At 41.7% G+C, this 25,103-nt stretch overlaps 1 protein-coding gene across 4 annotated transcripts in view; it reads right to left on the reverse strand.

Moving 5' to 3' along the window:
- The window catches only part of emid1 (EMI domain containing 1), a 325,227-nt gene that overhangs the window by 59,837 nt on the left and 240,287 nt on the right, over nt 1-25,103 (reverse strand). For all 4 annotated transcript variants that reach the window (XR_009447269.1, XM_048556572.2, XM_048556573.2 and 1 more), the window contains exon 7: nt 10,787-10,858. Coding sequence is in view for 3 of the 4 variants with exons in the window: in XM_048556572.2 (XP_048412529.1) it covers nt 10,787-10,858 (72 nt within the window). In the remaining variant the exon portion in view is untranslated. The remainder of the gene's footprint in view (nt 1-10,786; nt 10,859-25,103) is intronic.

The raw sequence follows: 25,103 nt of genomic DNA on the forward strand, positions 1-25,103 counted from the left end.
ATCATCATTTGAATATTGTTGAAAGCAGAAAAATGCTATTGAACTTTTGTCTTGCAGGACACATGCAAGAGTGGCAAATTTCAAATTATTTCAACAAATTATACCATTGAAGAAAAGGACACTGTTTGGCAAGTTTGATTGGTTAAGGCATTGCAATAGAGAAAGAAATGGGGAACTACAGGCTTCCCAAGATCTTTGATAATTCAAAACAAGGTGTACAGCACAGCACAGATCATACTCAAGTCCCCAGGCTTGCAAAACCCCAAACAAAACGCCTACTTTTAGATGTAGTTCTGTGAATGGGCAGCACTTGTGGAATAATTCTGACTGTGCAGATAGCTACACAAATAACCAACTCAAGACCTAGTTTAATTATGCTTGAAAGAAGCAACATATATTCATGCATGGGAACTCACTCCGTGCAAACAAAGAAATATGTTCAAGCCTTGTGTTATTTTTGAATTACCCGGGAGCTTGGGGAGCTGATCGTTTCTCCTTGCTTTCTTTGTGCCAGCGTCTTGACCGAAAAATCAATATCCTTTGTTCCTGAAAATTGCTGTGATCAGTTGAAATTTGGCATTCCTGCCTTTGCCCAGAGGAGGACAAAAAGAACAATTTCGGCAACATGCCTCAAATTCAGCAAAAACAGATTACCTGCTCATTAATGCACTCATTTGTAGACTGTGGAATAGTGTTATTAAGAATCAGCTGTCAATTTTGCTCTACAAAACGACAGCAACTCATTTGTGCTAAGAGTTCAAGATGTCCTAACAACACCACAGTGCACTTATAGCGATACAAATGTTATCCTTCTAATGACGTATGCTAGAAAAGCTTTAAATTAGAATAAATTTGAAGCGCTTGAAGTCGACAAAGTGTTTTAGGCTGAGATTCTGCTCTAAGTCTTCTAAACACCTACTGGGAGATCAGAGCAATTCCTTGAGAAATGGTCTGAGCAGCCAACTATTTTCTCTGGGGATTCTGCCAATCACACAATGAAGATACAGTCAGAAATTGGGAGAATGCCCACAGTAATTCAGGGCCAGTTTATGCATGGCTATTGAACAGAATTAATCTTCAGTCATTCAAATATTGTTCTGTGTTCCTCATTTCAACAAGTTCTTCCGATGTTGTGCACAGATTCCAATCTATCAGCAGGCATGTAGCTTTCTGAAGAAAGAGTTTCTAATTTTTTGCAGATTCAACATTCTCCAGATTTGATAAGAAGTTTCATCAGGCAAGATGGATTTTTTAATAGAAATGTACAATGTCCTCCAACTGGACATACACAAAGTACTTTACCTCAGGATAAATGCAGTAAGGTACATCCTAGCTACTTACTGATGTTACTGAAAAACCAACTTGAGTAAACTGCTTGGGGCAGCACGAAAGGTCAGTGGTTAACGCTGCTGCCTCACAGTGCCAGGGACCTGGGTTCAATTCCACCCTTGGGTGACTGTCTGTGTAGAGTTTGCACGTTCTCCCCATGTTTGTGTGGGTTTCCTCTGGGTGCTCCGGTTTGCTGCCACAGTCCAAAGATGTGAAAGTTGGATGGTTTGGCCATGCTAAACTGCCCATAGTGTCGAGCAACTTGAGGGCTAGGTGGGTTAGCCATGGGAAATACAGGGTTACAGGATGGTATGGTGTCCGGGTGGGATCTCTTCAGCGGGTTGGCATGGACTTGATGGGCTGAATAGTCTGCTGCCACACTTTGGGATTCTATCATTCTAAACAATGGGAAACAATTTCTCCAGTATTAAGGAGCAACTAACCAACTGAATCTATTCTGTTGTTACCTATACAGCATAGGCAGCAAAAGATATTTTTAACAGCTGGAAGTTTTAACACAACATTAAAAGGTCAATGCAGCACAAACTTCTAAAAGAGAAAAGAATGCAGAAAGTCGATTTCCACTTATTAACATTCATTTTCCTTGACTGACACAATTCCACTAGTAAACGCTACATAAAACAAAATATTTATTCAGGTATAATTTTTCAGTTCAGCAGGACAAATGATCAAATTGAAGCTACTTACATCGGCAACTGTATATTAAATAAACAATGGAAAGCATTCACGTTCTCTCACACTAAAACAGCAGGCACCCGCAGATGGTCTTATTTTTTGACAGTCAGACAACCGCTGAAGGAGTTTTAGAAACTGTTTTTATTTTGTGTTATTACAGCTGTTGGAGGTGTCACAATATCTGGCCCAAATCTTTTGGATTTAGGCCCTGTCGGCATTGCTCTATATAGCTTTATGGGGGTCACTGACTGCATCTCAGCAGCAAAAGTCAATGTAAAATAAACTGCAGCAATAATTAAGCAAAGCAAGAGTCCTGCTTTTATTGAGCGCATCTGAAAAGTACTATCTACCCTAAATAACCATATTTACATCAATAACATAATAATCTCATGCAAAAGTGACTCGAATAAAAACAATATGTAACACAGTATAAAAAGGATTTAATTTTCTCGCAGCTCATTAGAAAGAAGTCTGTTTAAGTATTATCAGGAAGGGTTGGATTACAAGAATACTGGGGCACTGGATCCCATTCAGGAAAGCTCAGAGCACAGATTCTATTACAGACTGAAAAATCTATCAGCTACCATCAATAATGTGACTGGTGTTTACATTACAAATCATGATCCAATTCACTCTCACTTGTTAAGCGCTCAGCCACAAGTGGCAACTTTTTTGTTTGACGAGCTTGTTCTCTCTCTGCTTAGAAATATAATGGCATGGCTTCGTTACGTGGGGCGCTTATGATGCGATCATTTAAGTTCACTCCTGGAGCAAAGTGGATGAGATCCTTAGTAAGTTGCCTCGTAGAACTGGGATGGCATCAGCGTAAGAAATACGTAGTCTTGCTCCTGATTGAGAACGAAAGGCCAGAATTGCACTTACTCATTTTCTAACTGTTTTGAGTGAACGTGCCTGCTTCCGTGTATTGGGAAGTAAGAAGCGAACGGGTATGGAGTGAGGACAAGAGTAGGCGTGGCTGTGATAGCTTCACCGTTTTCTGGGGATTGCAGGCTGAGCCCCCTTTCTGAAGACTGCCTTCTTTCACATGTTATGTGAGAGTGGTGCTATGGAAGCATGCCGGGCCATTATAATGAAGGCAATGGATGAAAACCATCCCCTGCTTTTAATGTGACAGCAACATACGCCATGCAACCTTATGTCAATCAGAATCAGCAAATTGGGTATGAGGGTTGGTGGGGAGAAAATGCTACTTAGAGAACTGTTCATGATGCTTTCCCTTAAAGAACAACTATTCCTCAGGGACCTGATTAAGGAAAGGGAATCAGAAAAAGTAAATTGCATTAATGACGTAATATCAACTTGCATTGATCATGATCATATATTTCTCATATTTCAGGACAAGAAAACTGATTGATAGCCACTGGTTTAACCTACATCATTTCAAATATTTTCCACTGTTTGGCTCTTGTCTCCTTATTTTTGTAACTGGATATATTCATGGGGGTCACATCTTTGCATAAGGAAAATAATTAAAAACGAAATGGACATTAAGTTTGATGTTGATTTTCAAATAACATGCTGTCATGGAACAATTTTGCTAAACTCTTATAAAAGGGTTAAGTTGCCATAATCCCAGAGCACCATAGGGCTCTGTTCTCATTAAAGAGAGAGAGACACACACACAACTGGTGGTGGTTTAACTTGATGGTCATCACCCCTCATGTGGGGTGTGGGGTTAAGAAGCAAAGTCTTTAACGGTGACCTCAGCCAGTGTGGGAAGTGAACCCATGCTGTTAACAGCAGAAACCAACTGTCCAGCCAAATGAGCTAACCAAACCCCTTACAAAGTTCCTATAAAATACATCAATTTAACTGTACACATGGTCCAAGAAGAATTGTTAAACTTTATTCAAATATGAGCACTATTGAAAATTGATTAGCCCAGCTTTGAAAACTCAAAGTGACAAATCCATAACCAGAGAAGCAGTAGGTTTTTCTAGATGAAGTATTTCAGGATTGAGAATAACTGAATATTGAAAACAGTGTGCCATGAATGAAATAAATGTAGCATGTAATTAAAGCCCACTGCAATACCCCTGTGACAGGAATTCTCAGTGCCATTCCAAAGCAAACAGCACTGATATACTGCACTCAGATTTAATCATTTCTTTTTAAACAGGCACTCTGTCATCAAAATACTCGCAAGCCTAAAAGCTTTGGCTTACATCCTGTAACATTTAACAAGGGAAACAAACACGTAGTTAAAATTTGTGGAATTCTAGACCTAGATGATTACTAAATACTGCCAGAGTGGACCTTCAACATTTCTGAAAGAGTTCAATCCTTAATTCATGGTAAAGTAAAAATATCAAGTTTGTGAAGTGTCCACTGGGAGAACAAAGTTCTCTGGCGAAGAAAAGCAATGGGTAATGGTTAAAAGGATGAATTTATACCACAACCTGTTCATAATTGGTAACTACATAATTGGTAACATTTTTCCCCTTTTCCAAGACCCACCCCACCAAAACCATTTTAACCTCTTAACACTATTACACTAATAATGGTAATATGGTTCAATTGGTTCCAGCAGAACCTTCAAATCACCCAGGCAATCATTCTTCAATGTCTGAGTCTGGATAATGAAGGCTGGCTTAATGTTTGACTGGGGTGATCTACCAGAAATGAACCTGATCCTGCTCTTAACCTGTTAGTAACACAATGATCTGCAGAGTTTCCAAAAGAATGAGAAGGAATGGCAAATATAGTCCGTTTCTATCCTGGGGAAGCCAGTTGCTGCACACACACATAGCTAACCACTCAGAAATTTGCCAACTCAGCACAGGCAAAGAATCAAATGAGAGTGTATGGACTTTCCTGGCCCCTACTACTCAGGATCACAAAAACATAATGCATTATCCATGAGCCAAGAAGCATGTAATCAGAACTAATATTTACTTAACACACAAGTTCATCCTCTATAGAACAATGCATTTTAATTGAATCCCAATCACTCAACATAATGCTTCATACAAGGTGCCTTAGATTCTTACACACATGGCACACACATGCATTGTTCACAGAAATTATTACAAAGTTTTATGCTGTTCAGTCTATTTTGGGAATTATTCTCTGCATAGGCAATAGTCCCAAATATTTAACGTGTTCTCGACTTGGTCTTTGCTTCAGACATCAATTTTAGGTGCATTCCAGCCTTATAAACCTCTATGTTAAATTACTTCTTCCACTCTTAGCTTTTAATCTCATCTGTAAACTCATTCATTTTACACTGCTCAGTGATGGGGTATGTAATGTTGCTCTGTGTACATATTCAGGAGTTTCATAATTACATTGTCATGTGGGAATTGATGTACGTTTAAAACAAACAATGACTTGAAATTCCACATCAACCCTGCCAAGAAATCCGGAAAAGATTGGCTGAGCTGAACTGGCGCCAAACTGAGTTTAACATCAATGTAAGTTATCTTGGGAAATATTAATTTTAATCTCAAATCATTTGTTTTTACAGCCGTAACTTGAATCGGCATCTAGCTGTAACTAAGCAGGTACATTTGATTAATTCATAGCACATTGTTGTGTAAACGATATAGCATCAGGTTCATGACTACAATAACGTCAATTACTTTGGGTAAAATCTAATATGCCCTGTGGTGAATTTGAGGACTGGGGGCTATTTGAACTGAGAGGGAAGCTGTGGCAATGCAATCTCATCATTTTCCCACCTCGACCTGATTCAATCTTGGGGAGAATGGCTGTTGACAGCCTTCTCAGCCAGACACTATTTGTAGTCCTTAGGTGGGCAATAAATGCCCATTTCAGGCTTACATTCTGCTGTCCCTGGTCTTCACACAGTGAGGGAAATTGCCACATAGGGAGCCAGCAAAAGATGGTGGCTCAGCAGTTAGCACTGCTGCCTCACAGCACTTGGGACCCGGGTTTGATTCCAACCTCGGGTGACGGCCTGCATGGAGTTTGCACGTTCTCACTGTGTCTGTGTGGGTTTCCTCTCACAATCCAAAGATGTGCAGGTTAGGTGGACTGGCCAAAGTGAGTTGCTCACAATGTCCAGGGATGTTAAATTGGGTGGGTTAGACATGGGGAAAATGCAGGGGTAGGGGGATGGGTCTGGGTAGGATGCTCTTCAGAGGGGCTGTGTGTTGGGCCAAAGGGCCTGGTTCCACTTTGTAGGGATTTTATGAAATGTGGTAATGGTAATGTGTGGCTCATTCAATTGGTGCATGATCAAGGGATCAAGCATCAGTGCAGAATCTGGCTGGTTTTTAACTCTCCCGCCCCCAACAAAGCCAGGAACCCCATCCCATTAGGCCCCTCCTGCTCTCATTGACCCATGACCTGGGTTTTTCTGTGGGTGCAATATCGGCAGCAGCCACCACTCTGGGTGGTGCTGTTGGGCAATAAAGAGCTGCCAGCCTGGATTGTTTGGCAGCTGTCAGGAGGCAGAACATCCGTCTAAGGAATCCTCAATCCTGGGGAAGGCCCCATACTGGCCAGCTAAGTGCCAGATGGGCATTTAACGTTAGTGGAGCTTTTCCAACAGAGCTTCTGCCTGGTATCATCTGGGGGCTGTGACACCTGTTACCAGCACAAAATTCCATCCATTACATTTTTGCAACACTCCCTTTAATAGACAGTACTGTATGTAGTAGCAAGTTTGCTTACCTGTGACTAAGAAACACTCTACTCCATCAAATAGGCAACAGATGGAACTGACCATTTTCATCAATGTCACTTTTAAAACATTTGTATTGTACACATATTTTGTTAAATTGAAAGCACATTCGGCACACTTATAACTGAAATTTGGTTTCTGTCAACAAATATAATTAATTTATAAGATTGCAGGGTCCAACCTAGAAATATCAAAGCAGAACACTCCTCCATAAGTAATAGTATTGAAGTGATCCAAGATAAAAACTAAAAGAACTGTGGATGCTGTAAATCAAGAACAAAAACAGAAGTTGTCGGAAAAGACCAGCAGGTCTGGAAGCAACTCTGAAGACAAAATCGGAGTTAACATTCTGAGGAAGTGTCATCAGAACTGAAATGTTAACTCTGGTATTTTTCTGCACAGATGCTGCCAGACGTGCTGAGCTTTTTCAGCAACTTCTGTTGAAGGTGATCCAGTTCCTTTTAGGTGACAATGTGTATAAACCAATTCACACTGAAACAAAAACAGGCTGCGTAATTTTTCAAAAAAAATACACAACTGGTTATTTCTTTGGAAGTATGCTTTTTGTTATGTTCCAAGAGTTCCTACGGACCAAAAGACACACCTTTTGACTTTACGGGTTTCTCAAAAGTGTTTAAGAATTTGACAATGTACTAAGCCTTATACTCTGTTTTGGCCAAGGCCAAGTTGAGTTGAGTTTTTTTAGCAGGGTCTCTTGTCGCAAGGTCCAGCCACCCTTTTCACCTCATCTCACCAAACCTGCCTCTTCAATTGCCTGCCACAGACCAAGGTGTCCCTCACATCCCATTTCTATTTCATGTTACTATACACCCTTATCACAACAAATTGTGTTTCACTAGAAATCTCAGAATTCACCTGCATACTTTATCTTTAAAAGCCTGCTGTGCACCTGGACAAGCACTATCAGTCCAGGGCTATCCTACACAGCTCCTGACATGTGCCTCGGACATGGCAGATGGCGAGCCACATTGCTACAAAAGTCACATTTCCAGCAATTCTATCAGCTTAATAAGCCTAGTCTGAACGTAAGGTCACATAGTCCTATCGGATCATTAAAGAGAGATGCCTAGAGATGGCTTAGCCTGAAGGTCGCTACACATCAGGCAAGGGGAGAGTTTGAGAAGGAGAGTCCTTCATGAATGTACTAGATTTCTGAAAATGTCTGAAAGTACTAAATTTCAAAATGCTATCATAGAGCTGTGGAACGCTTTTGCAAAAGGTCATGAACTGAAGATCCAGAGTTGCCTATCACTCACATTGATACGCCAGCACCGAGCCCATGATAAGATGGGCTGCTGGGCATTCAGTAAAGGCAAAGAATTTCACCCATTGAAGCCGACAGCGTCTTGGAATTCTGCACATGGTGTCATGATGTAATGTGAGTCAGAACTCCATGGCATCCTGACTGAGAATCATCATGAATATCAACACAAAGACATAGACAGCCCCAGACTGCAAATCCTCATGTACGCAGATAACTTGTCATATTTAAAACATGAGAGCCAGGATTAAGACCAATGTAAGACTATGTACTATGTGAGAGAACAGAAAGTCCTCCCACCAAATCAATGCTGATATTTATTCATTCAACTGAATCTGATATTAATGCTCACCTACAGTCTCTGTTCGAACCTCCTTCATTCCATTGGTGGTGCACCCAGCTGTCTTAACCCATGGTTCTGGGATTCTCTCCTTAAATCTGTCAGTCTGTCCACTTTTAAGGTTTTAATGCCTCCTCATTTGGCTCAATGCTAATGTTTTTGATTATAGTCTTTATGGATTATTATATTATGTTAAAATTGCTTTGTTAACACAATGTATTTTCATTCTTGATTAAGCAATTATCTCATTCCCTTCTTAAAGAATTTACAGAATCTGCTTCACAACTGGCTCGAAGCAGAGAATGTAAAAACGCCATTCCTGATCTCCATGAGGAAATCCTCTAATTTCTCCTTTTTTTGGCCTTGGAATTATTCTTCCAGCAAATTTTGCATGCTGCATTCTATGATGTGGGTGTCTTTTGCTGCCCCCTCATTAACTGCTACCTGATGGAAAAATCACTTTCAAGATCAACAGACTTTATAGAAAGTAAGATTGCTGTGAAATGTAATCACTGTGGTAATGTTGGGAATATAATTTGTACCCTCCTAGAATGATCTGCAACAAGTCCATGGAGCATAAACCATACTTCCCCAAACAGGAGCAGTACAGGCCTGTGCAGCGTAAGTGTCCCTGAACAGATAGTGCACATAAAATGCAATCTCAGGACAGTCAAGAACAAGCTGATCAGTTGATGCTATAAGGCCATAAACCATCCAAAGCAATTCCTCACATAGCTTACAGGAGAAATTGACTTGAAAATGTGGCTGCTTTGCCTTTAGATAACTCTTTAAGGAAGACCAGGAGAGGGAGTCATCAGGAGTAAGGGTAGAGGTAGCTGAAATCATTAACAATGGATAGCAATTGGAGGCTGAATTGTGAGGGTGCCATTGGATTCATTTCTGAGGTAGAGTATGAGTTGGTCTAGTTGAGGTCATCCAAATATTCAGAACATGAAGTCCAGAGGAGCTATTCCACTCATATACTTTGAACAACTGCTTTGTTGGTTGCTGCCTGCAGTGGTCCCTTTAACTATGTATAGGCCAAATATAGAATATATATAGAAATATAGAAAACCGTCTCTGGTCCATCCATCCAGCCTGAAGCACAAAACTCTGATGGGTGCTCAGAGCAACCGGTTTTACAGAGATCCCTTAAACATGTGTTAGGCTACTCATTTGAATGTGGCCTTACAAGACCAACAGGGAGGGGCAATCAATGCTGATCTAACCAATGAAATGCAAATCCTGTGAATGATTGTCTAAAATAAAACATGCAGCGCCTAATGATAGTTTGAAGGTTGGGTCCTGGGTGCTTCTAAAATTCCTGCACTAATTTGGCACACAGTGTCTCCAATCAACTCATAATGAAAGTCGACAGTCAGCTTTTGTGCCTATTTCGACCAAAAGGCCATTAAAAATAGGAACAGGAGTAGGCTGTTTGGCCCCTTGAACCTGCTTTGTCATTCACTAGGATCATGGCTGATCCAACATTCCTCACATCCACATGCCTTTTCCCCATAATTCCCCTACTGATCAAGAATCTATCTCAGCCTTAATAATACTCAAGGACTCTGTCCCCACATCTCTCTGTGACAAGGAGTTCCAAAGACTCTCAACCCTCTGAGAGAACAAATTCCTCCTCATCTCAGTATTAAATTGGTTCCCCCTTATTCTGAGATTGTGCTCTCTGATCCTTATACTCTCCCACAAGGGGAAGCAAGCATCCTCCATTTACCCCTTCAAGCACCTTAAAAACATCTATATGTTTTAACAAGATCACCTCTAATTCTTCTAATTTCAGATGAGTTTAGCCTCCATACTAGGGATCATCCTAGTGAACCTTCCTTGCACTGCATGAAGAACAGGTACTGCACCATCAGTTTCTCAAACAATGACACTCATACCAGTTTTCTGCTCTGTGCACATATAGTGCACTGATGAGACTCTGTTACAACTATCTTAATTAGTACTTAAACAGGTTTTCAGGCATCCTGGCTGTATTGATACACCTTGGCTTGGTTTGTATGCATTCTCCAAAACCCTAAATGTGGATAACTAGTAGCCATTTTCTTTAGTCAGCTCTACTGCTGCTTTGGGAGTATCAAGTATTAGACTGCATTAATTGTTGCTGCATCCAAACTTTTCATAATAAACTTTATAATTCTTCAACCCATCAACAATGACAAATGGCAACCAGAACAAGCATGAGAGAGAAATATTGATCAAGTGATCTCAAGAAATGAAAACAAATCAGAACTGGGAAAAAAGAAAAGAACAAAGTGATATCCTGAAATGTAAGGGTAAGTGAGAACGTACACAATCAAGCAAATAACAAATTATAAAGGGGAGGAAAACAGAAAAAATGAATTGGAGAATTTAGTAGCAAAGTAATTTCCTAGGTAACTTGTTCTTTACAAGGACAAACTGAATTGGTCAATTCAATAAAAAGGCCCGAGTGTGATGTACTAACCTGGTGGCCCCATAGCTCCTTTCGCTCCTGGCAATCCAGCTGGACCACGCAAGCCTGGTTCACCCCTTGGACCTGGAATAGTCAATAAGTTTTTATTTTAAAAAGAGAAGGAAGCAATGCTAATGTGAATTAAAGAGATCATACTTTACTAAGGCAATAAAATCTTCCATTGTACAGTACATTAAAACAACAATAGTTGGAATACAACTCAGGTAAGCAACTTGAATTTTAACTTGACTGACCTGAGGTAGAAGAAAAGATCCACCAGATTCATCAACAAGTGCACTATTCAATTTGAAAATGGATCCATTTTATCCGCATCCATTCCTCCCACAAGCTCACAATGGCAACACTGGTGACTGTAGCTTAGGTGAGCAAAAGTGCGACGCAGTTTATTGCTGAAATACAGTTTAATCCCTGACTCTCTCCTCAATACCAGCAGTTCAAGGTAAAATTGATCTAAATGTTCTCATGGTGATTTGGAGGGAAGGGAAACGGTGGAGAAAAGTGAAAATCAATACTCACTGTCTGATACTTCCTACGATCATAAGACCATCACGTCTACTCCGCCATTCGATCATGGCTGCTAAGTTTGTCAATGCCATTCTCCTGCTTTCTCCCCATAGCCCTTGACCTCTTGACAATCAAGAACCTATCTATCTCAGTCTTACTCTCGTACCAATGGAAACATATTCCCATCATCCACTCTGTGCAGGTCTTTCAGGGTTCTGTAAGTTTCAAATAGATCCCCCCTCATCCTTCCAAACTCCATCAAGTATAAGCCCAGAGTCCTCAAATGTTTCTCATATGTTAAGCTTTTCATTCCTGGGACCATTCTCGTGAACCTCCTCTGAACCTGCTCCAGGGCCAGTACATCCTTCCTGAGAAATGAGGCTCATAACTGCGCACAATACTTCAAATGTGGCCTGACCTGAGCCTTATAGAGCCTCAGAAGTACATCCCTGCTTTTATACTCAAGTTCTCTCAAAATAAATGCCAAAGTTGTTAGATATTTGTCTCATCTAAAAATAAAACAGTGAGAAATGCCTGTGATCATCTTTTTCTAGGTTCAGTTGACACATATTTTGAATTAATTAATACTTAAAAAGCATACAATGACTATGTCAAAACATGACATGGCTCCCATTGAACTATATCATCGTAATGTCAATAGGCAGGTTTATGCAATGATTTAATTAGATTGTTAATTTTCGTAAGCTCCATGCTGGCATAACCTAATTATTCACAAGGCTTTGAGGATGAAAAACTTGTGTTCTGGTATCCTCTGTTTTGTACTATGAATTTGGTTGCAACGCACTAGAAGGATTGTGAAAACATGATATCAATGCTGAACCCAACTTTAAAAATGACCAAGGTATGCAGAATTTGGCATTGCGGGGCACTCTAATAGACACAGATGCATACTGGATCAGGGATTGTTTTGCCTCTGAACCTCTTTACTAAAGGCTGTTAACCTACTACAAGTTTTTGTTATGGTATGCGTACCTTCAATTGTAATAGTTGAATTTGTGAATCCATTTATGTCAATCATAGAGTCATAGAGTCATACAGCACAGAAAACAGACCTTCGGACCAAACCATCCATGCCAACCATAATCTCAAACTAAACAAGTCCCATTTGTCTGCATTGGTCTATATCCCTCCAGACCTTTGCTATTCATGAACTTATCCAAATGAATTTTAAACACTGTAACTGTACCTGAATCCACCGCTTCCTCTAGAAATTCATTCTATACACAAACCACTATCTGATTTAAAAGAAATTGCCCCTCATGACTTTAAATCTTTCTCCTCTCAATTTAAAATATGCCCCTAGTCTTGAAATCCCCTAACGCAGGAGAAGGACACCTGCCATTCACCTCATCTATACACCTCATTATTTTATAAACCTCTATAAGGTCAGACCTCAATCTCCTACGCTCCAGTGAAAAAAAGTCCCAGCCTATCTAACCTCTCCAGGTAACTCAGGCATCCGTTCCCAGCAACATGCTGGTAAATCTCTTATAAACCCTCTCTTGCTTCATCTTTCCTGTAACATGGAGACCAGAACGGAAATGAACACATTTATTAACACAATCAGTAAACTGGTCTGTGTTTAAAAACAGTCAGCCATCCTGAAATCAGCTTGGTAATGTAGCAGAAGCAAATACACAAGCAGTTACTGCAATCAAGATCAGTGGTAATCCTTGCTACACATACCCTACGACGAGAACATAGAACATTACAGTGCAGTACAGGCCCTTCGGCCCTCGATGTTGCGCCAACCTGTGAAACCAAACTATTCCATTAACCCGCAGACAAGGGTGGCGCAGTGGTAGTATGGCGTACTGACCTCTATATCGCCGAGGCCAGACGCCAACTCTCCGACACCACCTCCTACCGCCTCCTCGATCATGACCCCACACCCGAGCACCAAACCATCATCTCCAACACCATTCATGACCTCATCACCTCAGGGGACCTCCCACCCACAGCCTCCAACCTCATTGTTCCCCAACCCCGCACGGCCCGTTTCTATCTCCTTCCCAAAATCCACAAACCTGCCTGCCCTGGTCGACCCATCGTCTCAGCCTGCTCCTGCCCCACCGAACTCATCTCCACCTATCTGGACTCCATTTTCTCCCCTTTGGTCCAGGAACTCCCCACCTATGTCCGTGACACCACCCACGCCCTCCACCTCCTCCAGGACTTCCAATTCCCTGGCCCCCAACACCTCATATTCACCATGGACGTCCAGTCCCTGTACACCTGCATTCCGCATGGAGATGGCCTCAAGGCCCTCCGCTTCTTCCTGTCCCGCAGGCCCGACCAGGCCCCCTCCACCGACACTCTCATCCGCCTAGCGGAACTCGTCCTCACACTCAACAACTTCTCTTTTGACTCCTCCCACTTCCTACAGACTAAGGGGGTGGCCATGGGCACCCGCATGGGCCCCAGCTATGCCTGCCTCTTTGTAGGTTACGTGGAACAGTCCATCTTCCGCACCTACACAGGCCCCAAACCCCACCTCTTCCTCCGGTACATTGATGACTGTATCGGCGCCGCCTCTTGCTCCCCAGAGGAGCTCGAACAGTTCATCCACTTCACCAACACCTTCCACCCCAACCTTCAGTTCACCTGGGCCATCTCCAGCACATCCCTCACCTTCCTGGACCTCTCAGTCTCCATCTCAGGCAACCAGCTTGTAACTGATGTCCATTTCAAGCCCACCGACTCCCACAGCTACCTAGAATACACCTCCTCCCACCCACCCTCCTGCAAAAATTCCATCCCCTATTCCCAATTCCTCCGCCTCCGCCGCATCTGCTCCCACGATAAGACATTCCACTCCCGCACATCCCAGATGTCCAAGTTCTTTAAGGACCGCAACTTCCCCCCCACGGTGATTGAGAACGCCCTTGACCGCGTCTCCCGCATTTCCCGCAACACATCCCTCACACCCCGCCCCCGCCACAACCGCCCCAAGAGGATCCCCCTCGTTCTCACACACCACCCTACCAACCTCCGGATACAACGCATTATCCTCCGACACTTCCGCCATTTACAATCCGACCCCACCACCCAAGACATTTTTCCATCCCCACCCCTGTCTGCTTTCCGGAGAGACCACTCTCTCCGTGACTCCCTTGTTCGCTCCACACTGCCCTCCAACCCCACCACACCCGGCACCTTCCCCTGCAACCGCAGGAAATGCTACACTTGTCCCCACACCTCCTCCCTCACCCCCATCCCAGGCCCCAAGATGACATTCCACATTAAGCAGAGGTTCACCTGCACATCTGCCAATGTGATATACTGCATCCACTGTACCCGGTGCGGCTTTCTCTACATTGGGGAAACCAAGCGGAGGCTTGGGGACCGCTTTGCAGAACACCTCCGCTCAGTTCGCAACAAACAACTGCACCTCCCAGTCGCAAACCATTTCCACTCCCCCTCCCATTCTCTTGATGACATGTCCATCATGGGCCTCCTGCACTGCCACAATGATGCCACCCGAAGGTTGCAGGAACAGCAACTCATATTCCGCCTGGGAACCCTGCAGCCATATGGTATCAATGTGGACTTCACCAGTTTCAAAATCTCCCCTTCCCCCACTGCATCCCTAAACCAGCCCAGTTCATCCCCTCCCCCCACTGCACCACACAACCAGCCCAGCTCTTCCCCCCCACCCACTGCATCCCAAAACCAGTCCAACCTGTCTCTGCCTCCCTAACCGGTTCTTCCTCTCACCCATCCCTTCCTCCCACCCCAAGCCGCACCCCCAGCTACCTACTAACCTCATCCCACCTCCTTGACCTGTCCGTCTTCCCTGGACTGACCTATCCCCTCCCTACCTCCCCACCTACACCCTCTCCACTTATCTTCTTTACTCTCCATCTTCGGTCCGCCTCCCCCTCTCTCCCTATTTATTCCAGTTCCCTCCCCCCATCCCCCTCTCTGATGAAGGGTCCAGGCCCGAAACGTCAGCTTTTGTGCTCCTGAGATGCTGCTTGGCCTGCTGTGTTCATCCAGCCTCACATTTTATTATCTTGGAATCTCCAGCATCTGCAGTTCCCATTATCTCTATTCCATTATCATCCATATGTTTATCTAATGACCATTTAAATGCCCTTAAACTTGGTGAGTCTACTACTGTTGCAGGCAGGGCATTCCACGCCCTTACTACTCTCTTCGTAAATAATCTACCTCTGACATCTGCCCTATATCTATCACTCCTCAATTTAAAGCTATGTCCCCTCGTGCTAGCTATCTCCATCCGAGGAAAAAGGCTCTCACTGTCCACCCTACCTAGTCCTCTGATCATCTTGTATGTCTCTATTAGGTCACCTCTGAACCTCCTTCTCTCTAACGAAAACAGCCTCAAGTCCCTCAGCCTTCCCTCATAAGACCTTCCCTCCAAACCAGGCAACAAATCTCCTCTGCACCCTTTCCAATGCTTCCATATCCTTCCTATAATGCGGCGACCAGAACTGTATGCAATACTCCAAGTGTGGCGCACCAGAGTTTTGTACAGCTGCAGCATGACCTCATGGCTCCGAAACTCAATCCCTCTATCAATAAAATCTAACACACTGTATGCCTTCTTAATAACCCTATCAACCTGGGCGACAACTTTCAGGGATCTTCTGCACTATCCACAACTCCACCGACTTTAGTGTCATCCGCAACTTTACTAAACCATCCTTCTATAGACCCGAAACATCAGCTTTCCTGCTCCTCTGATGCTGCTTGGCCTGCTGTGTTCATCCAGCTCTACACGTTGTTATCTCAGATCCTCCAGCCTGGGCGGTTCCTACTATCTCCGTTTCCATTTGAAGATGAGTTTACAGAAACTAGCATGACACCATCTCAAGAAAATCATCCCAAAAATCTTATTCTGTAATATTTACGGCTGACAAGCGATGATTCAAATAACAAGCTGTACTTAATAATTACAGAAATGATGAGAATTACTGCACAATAGGAATCTATTCAACCTATCTTACATGTTCTAGCCATTTGCAACAGAAATCAAAAAGTTACTGGAACATAAACAGGTCACTTAATCTCTCAAACCTTTTCCACCATTCAATGAAATCATGACCTCTCTGCAACCTCATCGATTAAAAGCTCTTTCACCGACTGTGGGCAAAATCAGAAATCACACAACACCGGGTTATCGCGCAACAGGTTTATTTGAAAACACAAGCTTTCAGAGCCTCGGTCCTCCTCCGGATGTTAGTGAGAGAGGTAGTATCAGACACAGAATTTATAAGCAAAAGATCAAAGGATCACACCATTGATGAGGATGTACCAAACAAACCTAAGATCCTAATATGGAAATGTAAATCTCTCCCTCCCCCCATGCACTCTCTCTCCCCCGAAGCACTCTCTCTCGCCCCCACACACTCTTGTCTCTTCTCACACACTCTCTCTACCCCCCATATGTACTGTTTCTCCCTCCCAACACGCAGTCTCTCTCCTCCCACAAACACACACTCTCTCTCTCTCTCTCCCACACATTCACTCTCTCTCTCCCCCACAACACTGTCTCTCTCTCACACATTCACTCTCTCTCCCCCCCACGCTCACGCTCTCTCCCGCCAATCCCAACAGACACACAGACACACGCACATGAATCTATGGCATGAATGTGTAGTTGCAGATACATTTTACATTGTTCAAAAAGCACACAATTTATAGACAGACAATTTGGCATTCTATAAATTCCAACTTTAGAAATAAAACCAGTCTGACTCCAAACTGAAACTCAAACAAATTCTAAACCTAACATGCATTGTCTGACTTAAAATGTCACCTCTTCTTTATGCTGATAAACGTTTAGTTATTGCAGGACCAGTGACTTGAAAGGAATGTGGGGATTTACATATACATATTAATCAGTTGAAACCTGCAAACTGATTAAGGGTTTAACAGCATCTTAGGTTTATTTAATACATCTTCACCAATGGTGTGAACCTTTTATCTTTTACTGATAAATTCTGTGTTTGATAATGACCTCTCTCACCAGAACGTGAAGGAGGGCTGAGGCTCCGAAAGCTTGTGTTTTCAAATAAACCTGTTGGGCAATAACCTGGTGTTGTGTGATTTCTGAACTTGTCCACCCCTGTCCAGCTCTGGCACCTCCACATGCTGACTGTGGGCACCACTGGTTAGGCCAGTATTTGTTGGTTGTCAGAAACACAGACAGAAATGGCTGGAAAAGCTCAGCCAAGTCTGGTAGTCCCTGTGGAGAGAAATCAGAGTTAAAGTTTTAGGCACAGTGACACTTCTGTTGTGATGAAGTGTCACTGGACCTTAAATGTTAACTCTCTGACCTGCTGAGGTTTTTCAGCAATTTTGGTTTGTGTTTCTCATTTCCAGCATTCGCAGTTCTTTGGTTTACTGTTGGTTGGTGCTATGCCATGTTCTTGATCTGCTGCAATCCATGTGGTGTTGGTAGACCCACAGCACTGCAAGAACTTGCTGATATTTCACCAATGTAGCAGTGAACAGACAGAATCTAAAACAGCACTCAGCTGCAAGGGAAAAGTATTTAAGAGCTTCCTTGAAGAAAGCACTGTAACCCTGAAAAGGCTTTTACAAACCATCAAAATATCCAAAATTTGCTATCATTTGGAAGAAATAGATGCAATGGATCTCTGTAATCTTCCTTTGGGTGACATATGCCAAATTTTCAAAAGAGTATGGTGAGATCTACCTACTGTGCTAATGTAATGAACTATGCATTAGCAATGCTGAAATATAATTCTGAATGCAGAGAAGCGTTATTCATTACAGACTGAAATATACACATCACAATATACCTTGATTGTTTGCAGCCCCATTATCAATGAGTTCTTTGGGCGCTGAAGCAGATTTAGAACATTAGTGTTAAAGTTACTTCTTGCGAATGATCAATAGCCGTATATTTGAAGTGCCATGGAAAAGGAGCTAAACATTTCTCCTCAGTTTAGTACCTGCTTATTGCGGAAATACCTGGGGAACAGGACTCTCGTCAATGAGTTCTTAATTAAGAAGAAATATGTAATAAAAACTTGACACCATGGCCATTTTTCAAGACTTGCTGAAACATTTGATGTAAAAGCCTTTTCTGGGTTACAGTGCTTTCTTCAAGGAAGCTCTTAAATATTTTTTGCAAGTTTTGGAAACATGAAGAAAACCTTTTAGCCAAATAATTTGGCCGCCAAAGGAAGTGTAGAAAATTATAGATACAGAATACTACAGAGGGGACTGTGAACAACAAATGTCTCTCACAGATGGAGGTATTTAGGGAAATTTGGAATGAAAATACAACATTAATCAAAAAGTAAAACTAGATTGGTACACTATTCCTATTTATTTTTGTTACCAACCATATCCTCAGTGAGGGAATTCTGATATTTGTTTTCTCCATGCATGTGTTTCACATACTATTCTGATTAGGGGATACATTGTTTACTCTTTTACCAGGGGTCCTTTGCAATGTTTGAATTCAGCCTTAATTTGGAAAGTCACTTTAATGAAAGTAGTGAATTTAATAATAAGTCTACTGAGTATAGATCAAATTTAATTATTCCTGACCCTTTTCAATAGAAAAATAATTTAAAGCTGAGGGGAGATTTAATTGAAATTCACGAAGTTATGATGGGTCAAGATAGAATGGATAGGGAGGCCCTATTTCTTTTTGCTGACTTGCCCATAGCCAAAGGGCCTGGATCCAGGGTAAGAGGCAAGAGGTTAGGAAGGAATTTGATGTAAATTATTCATTGCATGGAACTCACTGTCTGACGTTATATTTCAAATATTTCAAAATTAAATTGGATATGCATGGCAATGAACTAGAATTGGACAAGAGAATATAGCTGGATGGGCCATTTGTTATTTGGGTTGTATGGGCTCCTTCCATGCTATAATTGACAAATCTCTTCTTCTGAAAAATGTTTAAGAAATCTAAAAGATTGATACAAAAGTGGACCCAAAATTAGTCAAAAATGCAAAAGAATTCCCATTGCCTCCCCAGCCCTCTAAGGTCATGTGTAGACGATGAATGAGAAAAACTGCTCCAAGGTCATATTGTTATTTTCTTGCTCTTATACATTTATACAGTGATCCACATCAAGATCCATGTTCTTTGCATCCCTTGTTCAGTTTACTCTCATGCACCTTTTCTTGTTTCAATTCGCTCTCAAACCCAATTTAATGATTGATAGAACACTCAAAGTATTTAGTTCTCAATAACTTTCCTAAGCATTATGTCCCAGGGGTTATATGATCGGCTGCATGAAAAAAATGCATAACTCCTAGAACTGAGGCCTCTTGTTAAGCTGGAGCAAGTTCTTTCCAGCAAAATCAATACTGAGAACCTTGGTGAGTAGCAATATTAGGCAGAATGACTGAGTGGGACTCTTCATGGAGTGAATCAGTTCATAAAAACTTTAAAATCAAACAGCTTTACTTTCCAAAGAATCAGGGGGCCAAAGTGACAGTGGACAATTTAAATAATTGATTTCAATAAATACGGGCTGGTGCGGGTAATTAAATCCCTGAGGAAATGCTTTTGGGCCTCACACCAAAAAATTGTCCATTATTTTTTGTACTTAGGCACAGTGAACTAATCTTTAATAAACGTGTTAGTAGTGATTTACTGACGTATACAATGTCGTAGACAAGAGGGAGAGGCGAACTGAGTTATTCTTACTGCCCTCCTCTCCACTTCATAAAAGGGTTGGTTTCATTTTTCTTTTTACTTCTAAAACTAGATGGGGGCATGCTTCCCAAAACCATGTTTGTGAAGGTCAATTTAAAATGACACAGGAAATTCTTTAGCTTTAAAATAATGTAGGGTTTATTATTGCATTCAAAACCTGGGGCAAAGGCTGGCTCATCATGCATCTTTAAAGAGATATGCATTCAAGAAAGAAAAAGGAACAGAGAAAAGTCACAAAAGTATAAATTACTTCAAATCAAAGATATCAGAATTAGTACTTATCAGACAGTCCAGCACGTTAACATAAACGTAATGTTGAGATTCTTTCAGTTGCCGGTGCACACAGTCCTTTTCGCAAGGGCTCAGGCACAGTCAAGTTGCTGGTGAAAGTACGGTGTAAGTAAGTTTGGACTTAGTTCACAATGCAGATGAAACACAGATTTCTTATCAGAAATCAGGCTTTTACGAGATGTTGAGATCAAGGGCATAGAGCTGCTTACTGTTTTGGTGTTACAAGCAGACTGATGAACAGAAGTCAAAGCTTATAGTTAAAAATGACTTAAACAGAAAAGCACTTTCAGTCATATGATGTGCCTCTAAATTGGGACTCTCAGCTAATGAGGTCAATTATGTTGCCTCATCAGACTATTGTGCTTCAGTAGCAGACAATTGTGGAGTCATTTGTACCAAGTCAAGCTGTAATATGTTTAGATGGTCTCCTTTAATTAGAACTGGCACAGCTAAACAACTTGTCCACTCATCTTTTGGGTTGGCTAGAATGTTTATCCAATGCGGGAGTGACATATTGCAGAAGGTGATGAGCTCAATTTTAGCCTGGCAATTGCTGGAATTTCTGGAAGCAGTCACGTTATTCATTTTTTGTTTGACAGCAGTCACATTGAAGTATGACAAGAGTCCATTTAAAAAAAAAGACTTAACAAGATAATATATGTTTTAAAATGACAATTTAGGAGCTCTCACATCATGCTGTCTGAACAATACAAGTGCTTTAATTCTCTGTATAATGGGCTAAAAAAAATTGGCAACTTTAGATTGAATTATAGGCCTGTACTGAGCAGAGCTTACAGTAGCCGTTGGTGCTGGTGCAAGGGGCCATGGGAGACGAGAGAATAACGATGGGAGTACCCACCTTTTGTTTTCTGACATTGGGCAAATCGTCCCCAATTAATTTGGGGCAGAAGTGCCCTTTGAGGATATCTTGCCCACTGGCAGTGGGAAAATTAGCTCATTAATTATAGTGATTGAATAACTAATTATATCTGATTATTCCTGAGCCCACTGGAATTTAGTGGGAGCTCAGGCTGGCTTTTGCCTGAACAATGACCAGTTATTAGCGAAAATAAAGCACATACAATTACAACGTTCTCATACCTTCAAACAGATACCCCAGAGAAACCCTAAAGGAATCCTTCCACAAGTCTAACATATGCAATATAAACATTAAGGACTGTATTATGCTTGCAGTACAAATTAATGGTGTATATGGGCATAGGTTGAACATATTACCGTTACCATAGATATCCCAAAAATGTAATGTGTAATCAATCATCACAAATTAGAGATCTTTGCCATATAAACTAAATACTTTGCGGCATACACAACATCTCTAACTCACACCAAAGTGATCTTGTCTGAACATCCTCTACCTTACACAACTTGCATTCCTTAACAGTTTTAAGGTGTCTTATGTCCACACATTTTAAAATAATGTACCAAATATGTTGTACAAAATATAGCCATGCAATATTAAAAATTCTGTTTTACTGTACATCACATGTTGTTGTGTGCTCATAATATCCTAATGTTGTACATTAAATCCCAGCGATCAGTTTTAATGGCCATTTCCTTAGCAACTAACAGTACCGGTTTAGTCAGCTGCCCAGAAAAGTACCATGGACATTCATTTAGAAATGAATAATCTTTACTAAACCAGGCAATCATCATGCTTAACTTGTTTTATAGCACAGTCATCTTGAATTTGGGATTATCAGGTGATACAAGAAGAGAAACAAGAATGACTGTATTCACCTTCAAGGCAATATGTGATCAAGTACAGTACCAAAAGCATTCCTGTGTAATTTTGGTCAGTGGAAAAATGGTCTGGTAATTGGGAACTCTGCAGGATTGTTGGAGACCAATTATCACAGCCCTAAGGCATCATAGCAGGAATCTCTCGGAGATGTTTCAGCTCTAATTATCAGTTGCTCTGTCACACTTGTGTCATGCACTCATCAGCCTATGGAGATGATGGACAATTTTACTTTTGTATAACAACAAGGCATATGGGCCGTTTACCGTGACCTGAGATGATCTCTGAAGGGAAGATGATCTTCTGTGATTTCTGCACAAAGAATTAACTCCTGTTCGAACATGTTTCTGGAAAGTTCACAGGGTATAAACTACGGTGGACTCAATCCCCTGAATCAACAAAAACTATCTGTGGAATTCAACATATTCCATTCCCTGTGGGCTGATCTAAAACGCTGAACTCTGTGGACTCCTAGATTTACGGGAGAAGTCGTAAGTAGGTGCAAAACACCACCTCCCATTTTTATTGTATGGCAACGACTTCTAAATAAGTCATTCTGAGAGGAAACTAGAAGCACTGATTATGTGATCCAAACTGCCTACCAGATAAAGAATTTTATTAGCCTAAGAACCATAGAAAAACTGGGCAACCCCAAAGGCACAAGGAGGGTGGGGGGAGACAGTAAGAGCTGTAGATACTGGAAGCCAGAGTCAATAGATGTTAAGTTGGAAAAGCAGATACAGTAGATCAGGTTGGATGAAGTGCAGATGAATCTCTGCCAGATCTGGAAGGACTGTCTGGGGCCTTGGACAGAGGTGAGAGGGGAGGTGTTGGGGCAGGGAAAGGTACCAGATGTAGTGGAGAAGTTGGTGGGGAGACTAGAGCTGATGACGGAGTTGCAGAATGAAGGGTCCCTATAGAAAGTGGACTGGAATGAGGAGGTCATGGAAATGTCGGAGGCTGATGTATTGGATTCGGAGGCTGGTGGGCTGGTACGTGAGTGGTGGGGAAATTCTTTCAGCCAAACAGAGCCCTGTCTAACAACCAGTCAACCCAGAGTGTGCAAAGCGAACTGATTTATTTTCAACTGAAAAGGCTTATACCTTCACAAGCTTGGCCATAATGTCACCTGGAGATCCAGGGATGACAAACTTCTACTGTTCTCCAACGAATGACGAGAGGGAAGCCTATGTACCTTACTGGAATCTATTTGAATCTGCTTTGTGCCTTGCATTCTGTTAATAATTGAGTTGCATCTTTAAAGTGGGAGTCTTTACGTGGTCGAGGGAAACAGTGCATTTGTTGCATTTACTTTCCAGAATGTTGCATGAATAAACATTCACCTCTTCATCTCACTTAAACTTACCCAAAAGCCTGTTCCGCATTTATTTCTTAAAATCACTGCACTGAAAAGGGTTTAAAACACTTGCCCAAAAGCAAATCTTGCTGCAGATGACTGAGAGATGAGGAGAAAATATAAGGTTATCCAGCCATCTTTCTCCCTGCCCTTAACAACTTTATCACAACGTCAGGGGGAAAGTTGATTCCTGATTATTTGAGATTTTCAGGGTAGTGAAGCAGCCATGCCAACATCTGACAGGATCTGAAGAGCAGCATAGTTTGATCGGACAAGTGCGAGGTAATGAATAATCTGGTCAAGTTCTTAGGCATTCAATGGCACAACTTTACAAATTCCTCCCCTACAACATCTTGGCACTCACTTTTGAAGAGATGTTCAATTAGCCATATCAATCATATGTTACTATAACAGTGCAAAGGATCTGTATTTGGTGACCAATAGCTCACTTCCTAAACCCTCAAAGCCTATCTAATGCTTAAAAGGCTTAAAGAAGCATACAGTGCAGAAGAGAACCTTTGGCCCATGAAGTCTGTACCGCCAAAGCTACACTAAATCTACACTGGCCCCACCTCCTTGAATGTTATGCTATTTCAAGTGCTTATCCAAGTACATCTTACAGACGCTACCTGCCTCAAGTACTCTCCCAGACAGTGCATACCAGACACACACCCCAACCGCCCACCCCCCACAACCGCCACCCACCATCTGGTGGAAAAGACATTTACTCAAGTCCCCTCCAAACTTTTGACTTATCACTTTAAACTCAAAAAAGGAGTGTGACAGAATAGTTATCCTTTCTCGGGTTGAGTAAGTTCGATTAACTTAATTAAAATGTGCAGCACTAGCCAAAATAGAATAGTTCTTCTGTCCGGTGCCCCCACTAATGGACTTGATGGAATCCATACAAAATGGGCCTGGCCCACTGGCTGTTAAACACGAGCAAACCCTGCGTCACTTCCTCTGGAGATGGCCCAGCATTTCAAGTAACAATCAGGCACCTTTTGTAGGGTTGAAAATGGCTTCTTTTATGACTCCTTCTGAGAAATGCATGAAACAATGACTTTCCAAGTATCCAAATATTCACCTGCAAATGCGTAGTTTACTGAAGCTATATGAACAATTTTCTAAATCTATCATAGGATTATCTTACGAATTTATCATTAGGAGTTGGAGTATCAGTTGAATAACAGAACTGAATATTGTGCTTGTGCATGAGAAACTCAAAATTGTTGTGACATAATTTCCCATAATTACCTCAATTCAGTATCGTTATCATACACAGCTCCAGTCTCAACCCTGATTCGTAAGATGGCAGCTCCACAAAGTGATGGAAGGCTACAGATGCTCATCACCCTCACATTCAAAGACAAAGGGATCAGTCAAGATTCCTATTCTTGATTATTATCTGGAAATCCCATTTGGAAACATTGGCCTGTGAAGTCTGGCTGATATCAGGGTAAAACTCAGTTATAATCTTTTCTTATTCATTCATGTGATGTGGGTGACACTGTCAATCAAATTGCTGTGTGTCTGGACTAACTTGATGGCCAGGCCAAGTAAGAAAGTTTCCTTCCCTGAAGGGCATTAGGGATCCAGATGAGTTTTACCCCAACAATCGGCAGCTGCTTTATGGTCAGCACTGGACTCTTAATTTCAGATTTTTAAAAATTTCATTTAAATTTCATAATACTACCAT

This window comes from Stegostoma tigrinum, chromosome 26 (genome assembly GCF_030684315.1).
Source record: "Stegostoma tigrinum isolate sSteTig4 chromosome 26, sSteTig4.hap1, whole genome shotgun sequence".
In the NCBI taxonomy this organism is placed as follows: Eukaryota; Metazoa; Chordata; class Chondrichthyes; order Orectolobiformes; family Stegostomatidae; genus Stegostoma; species Stegostoma tigrinum.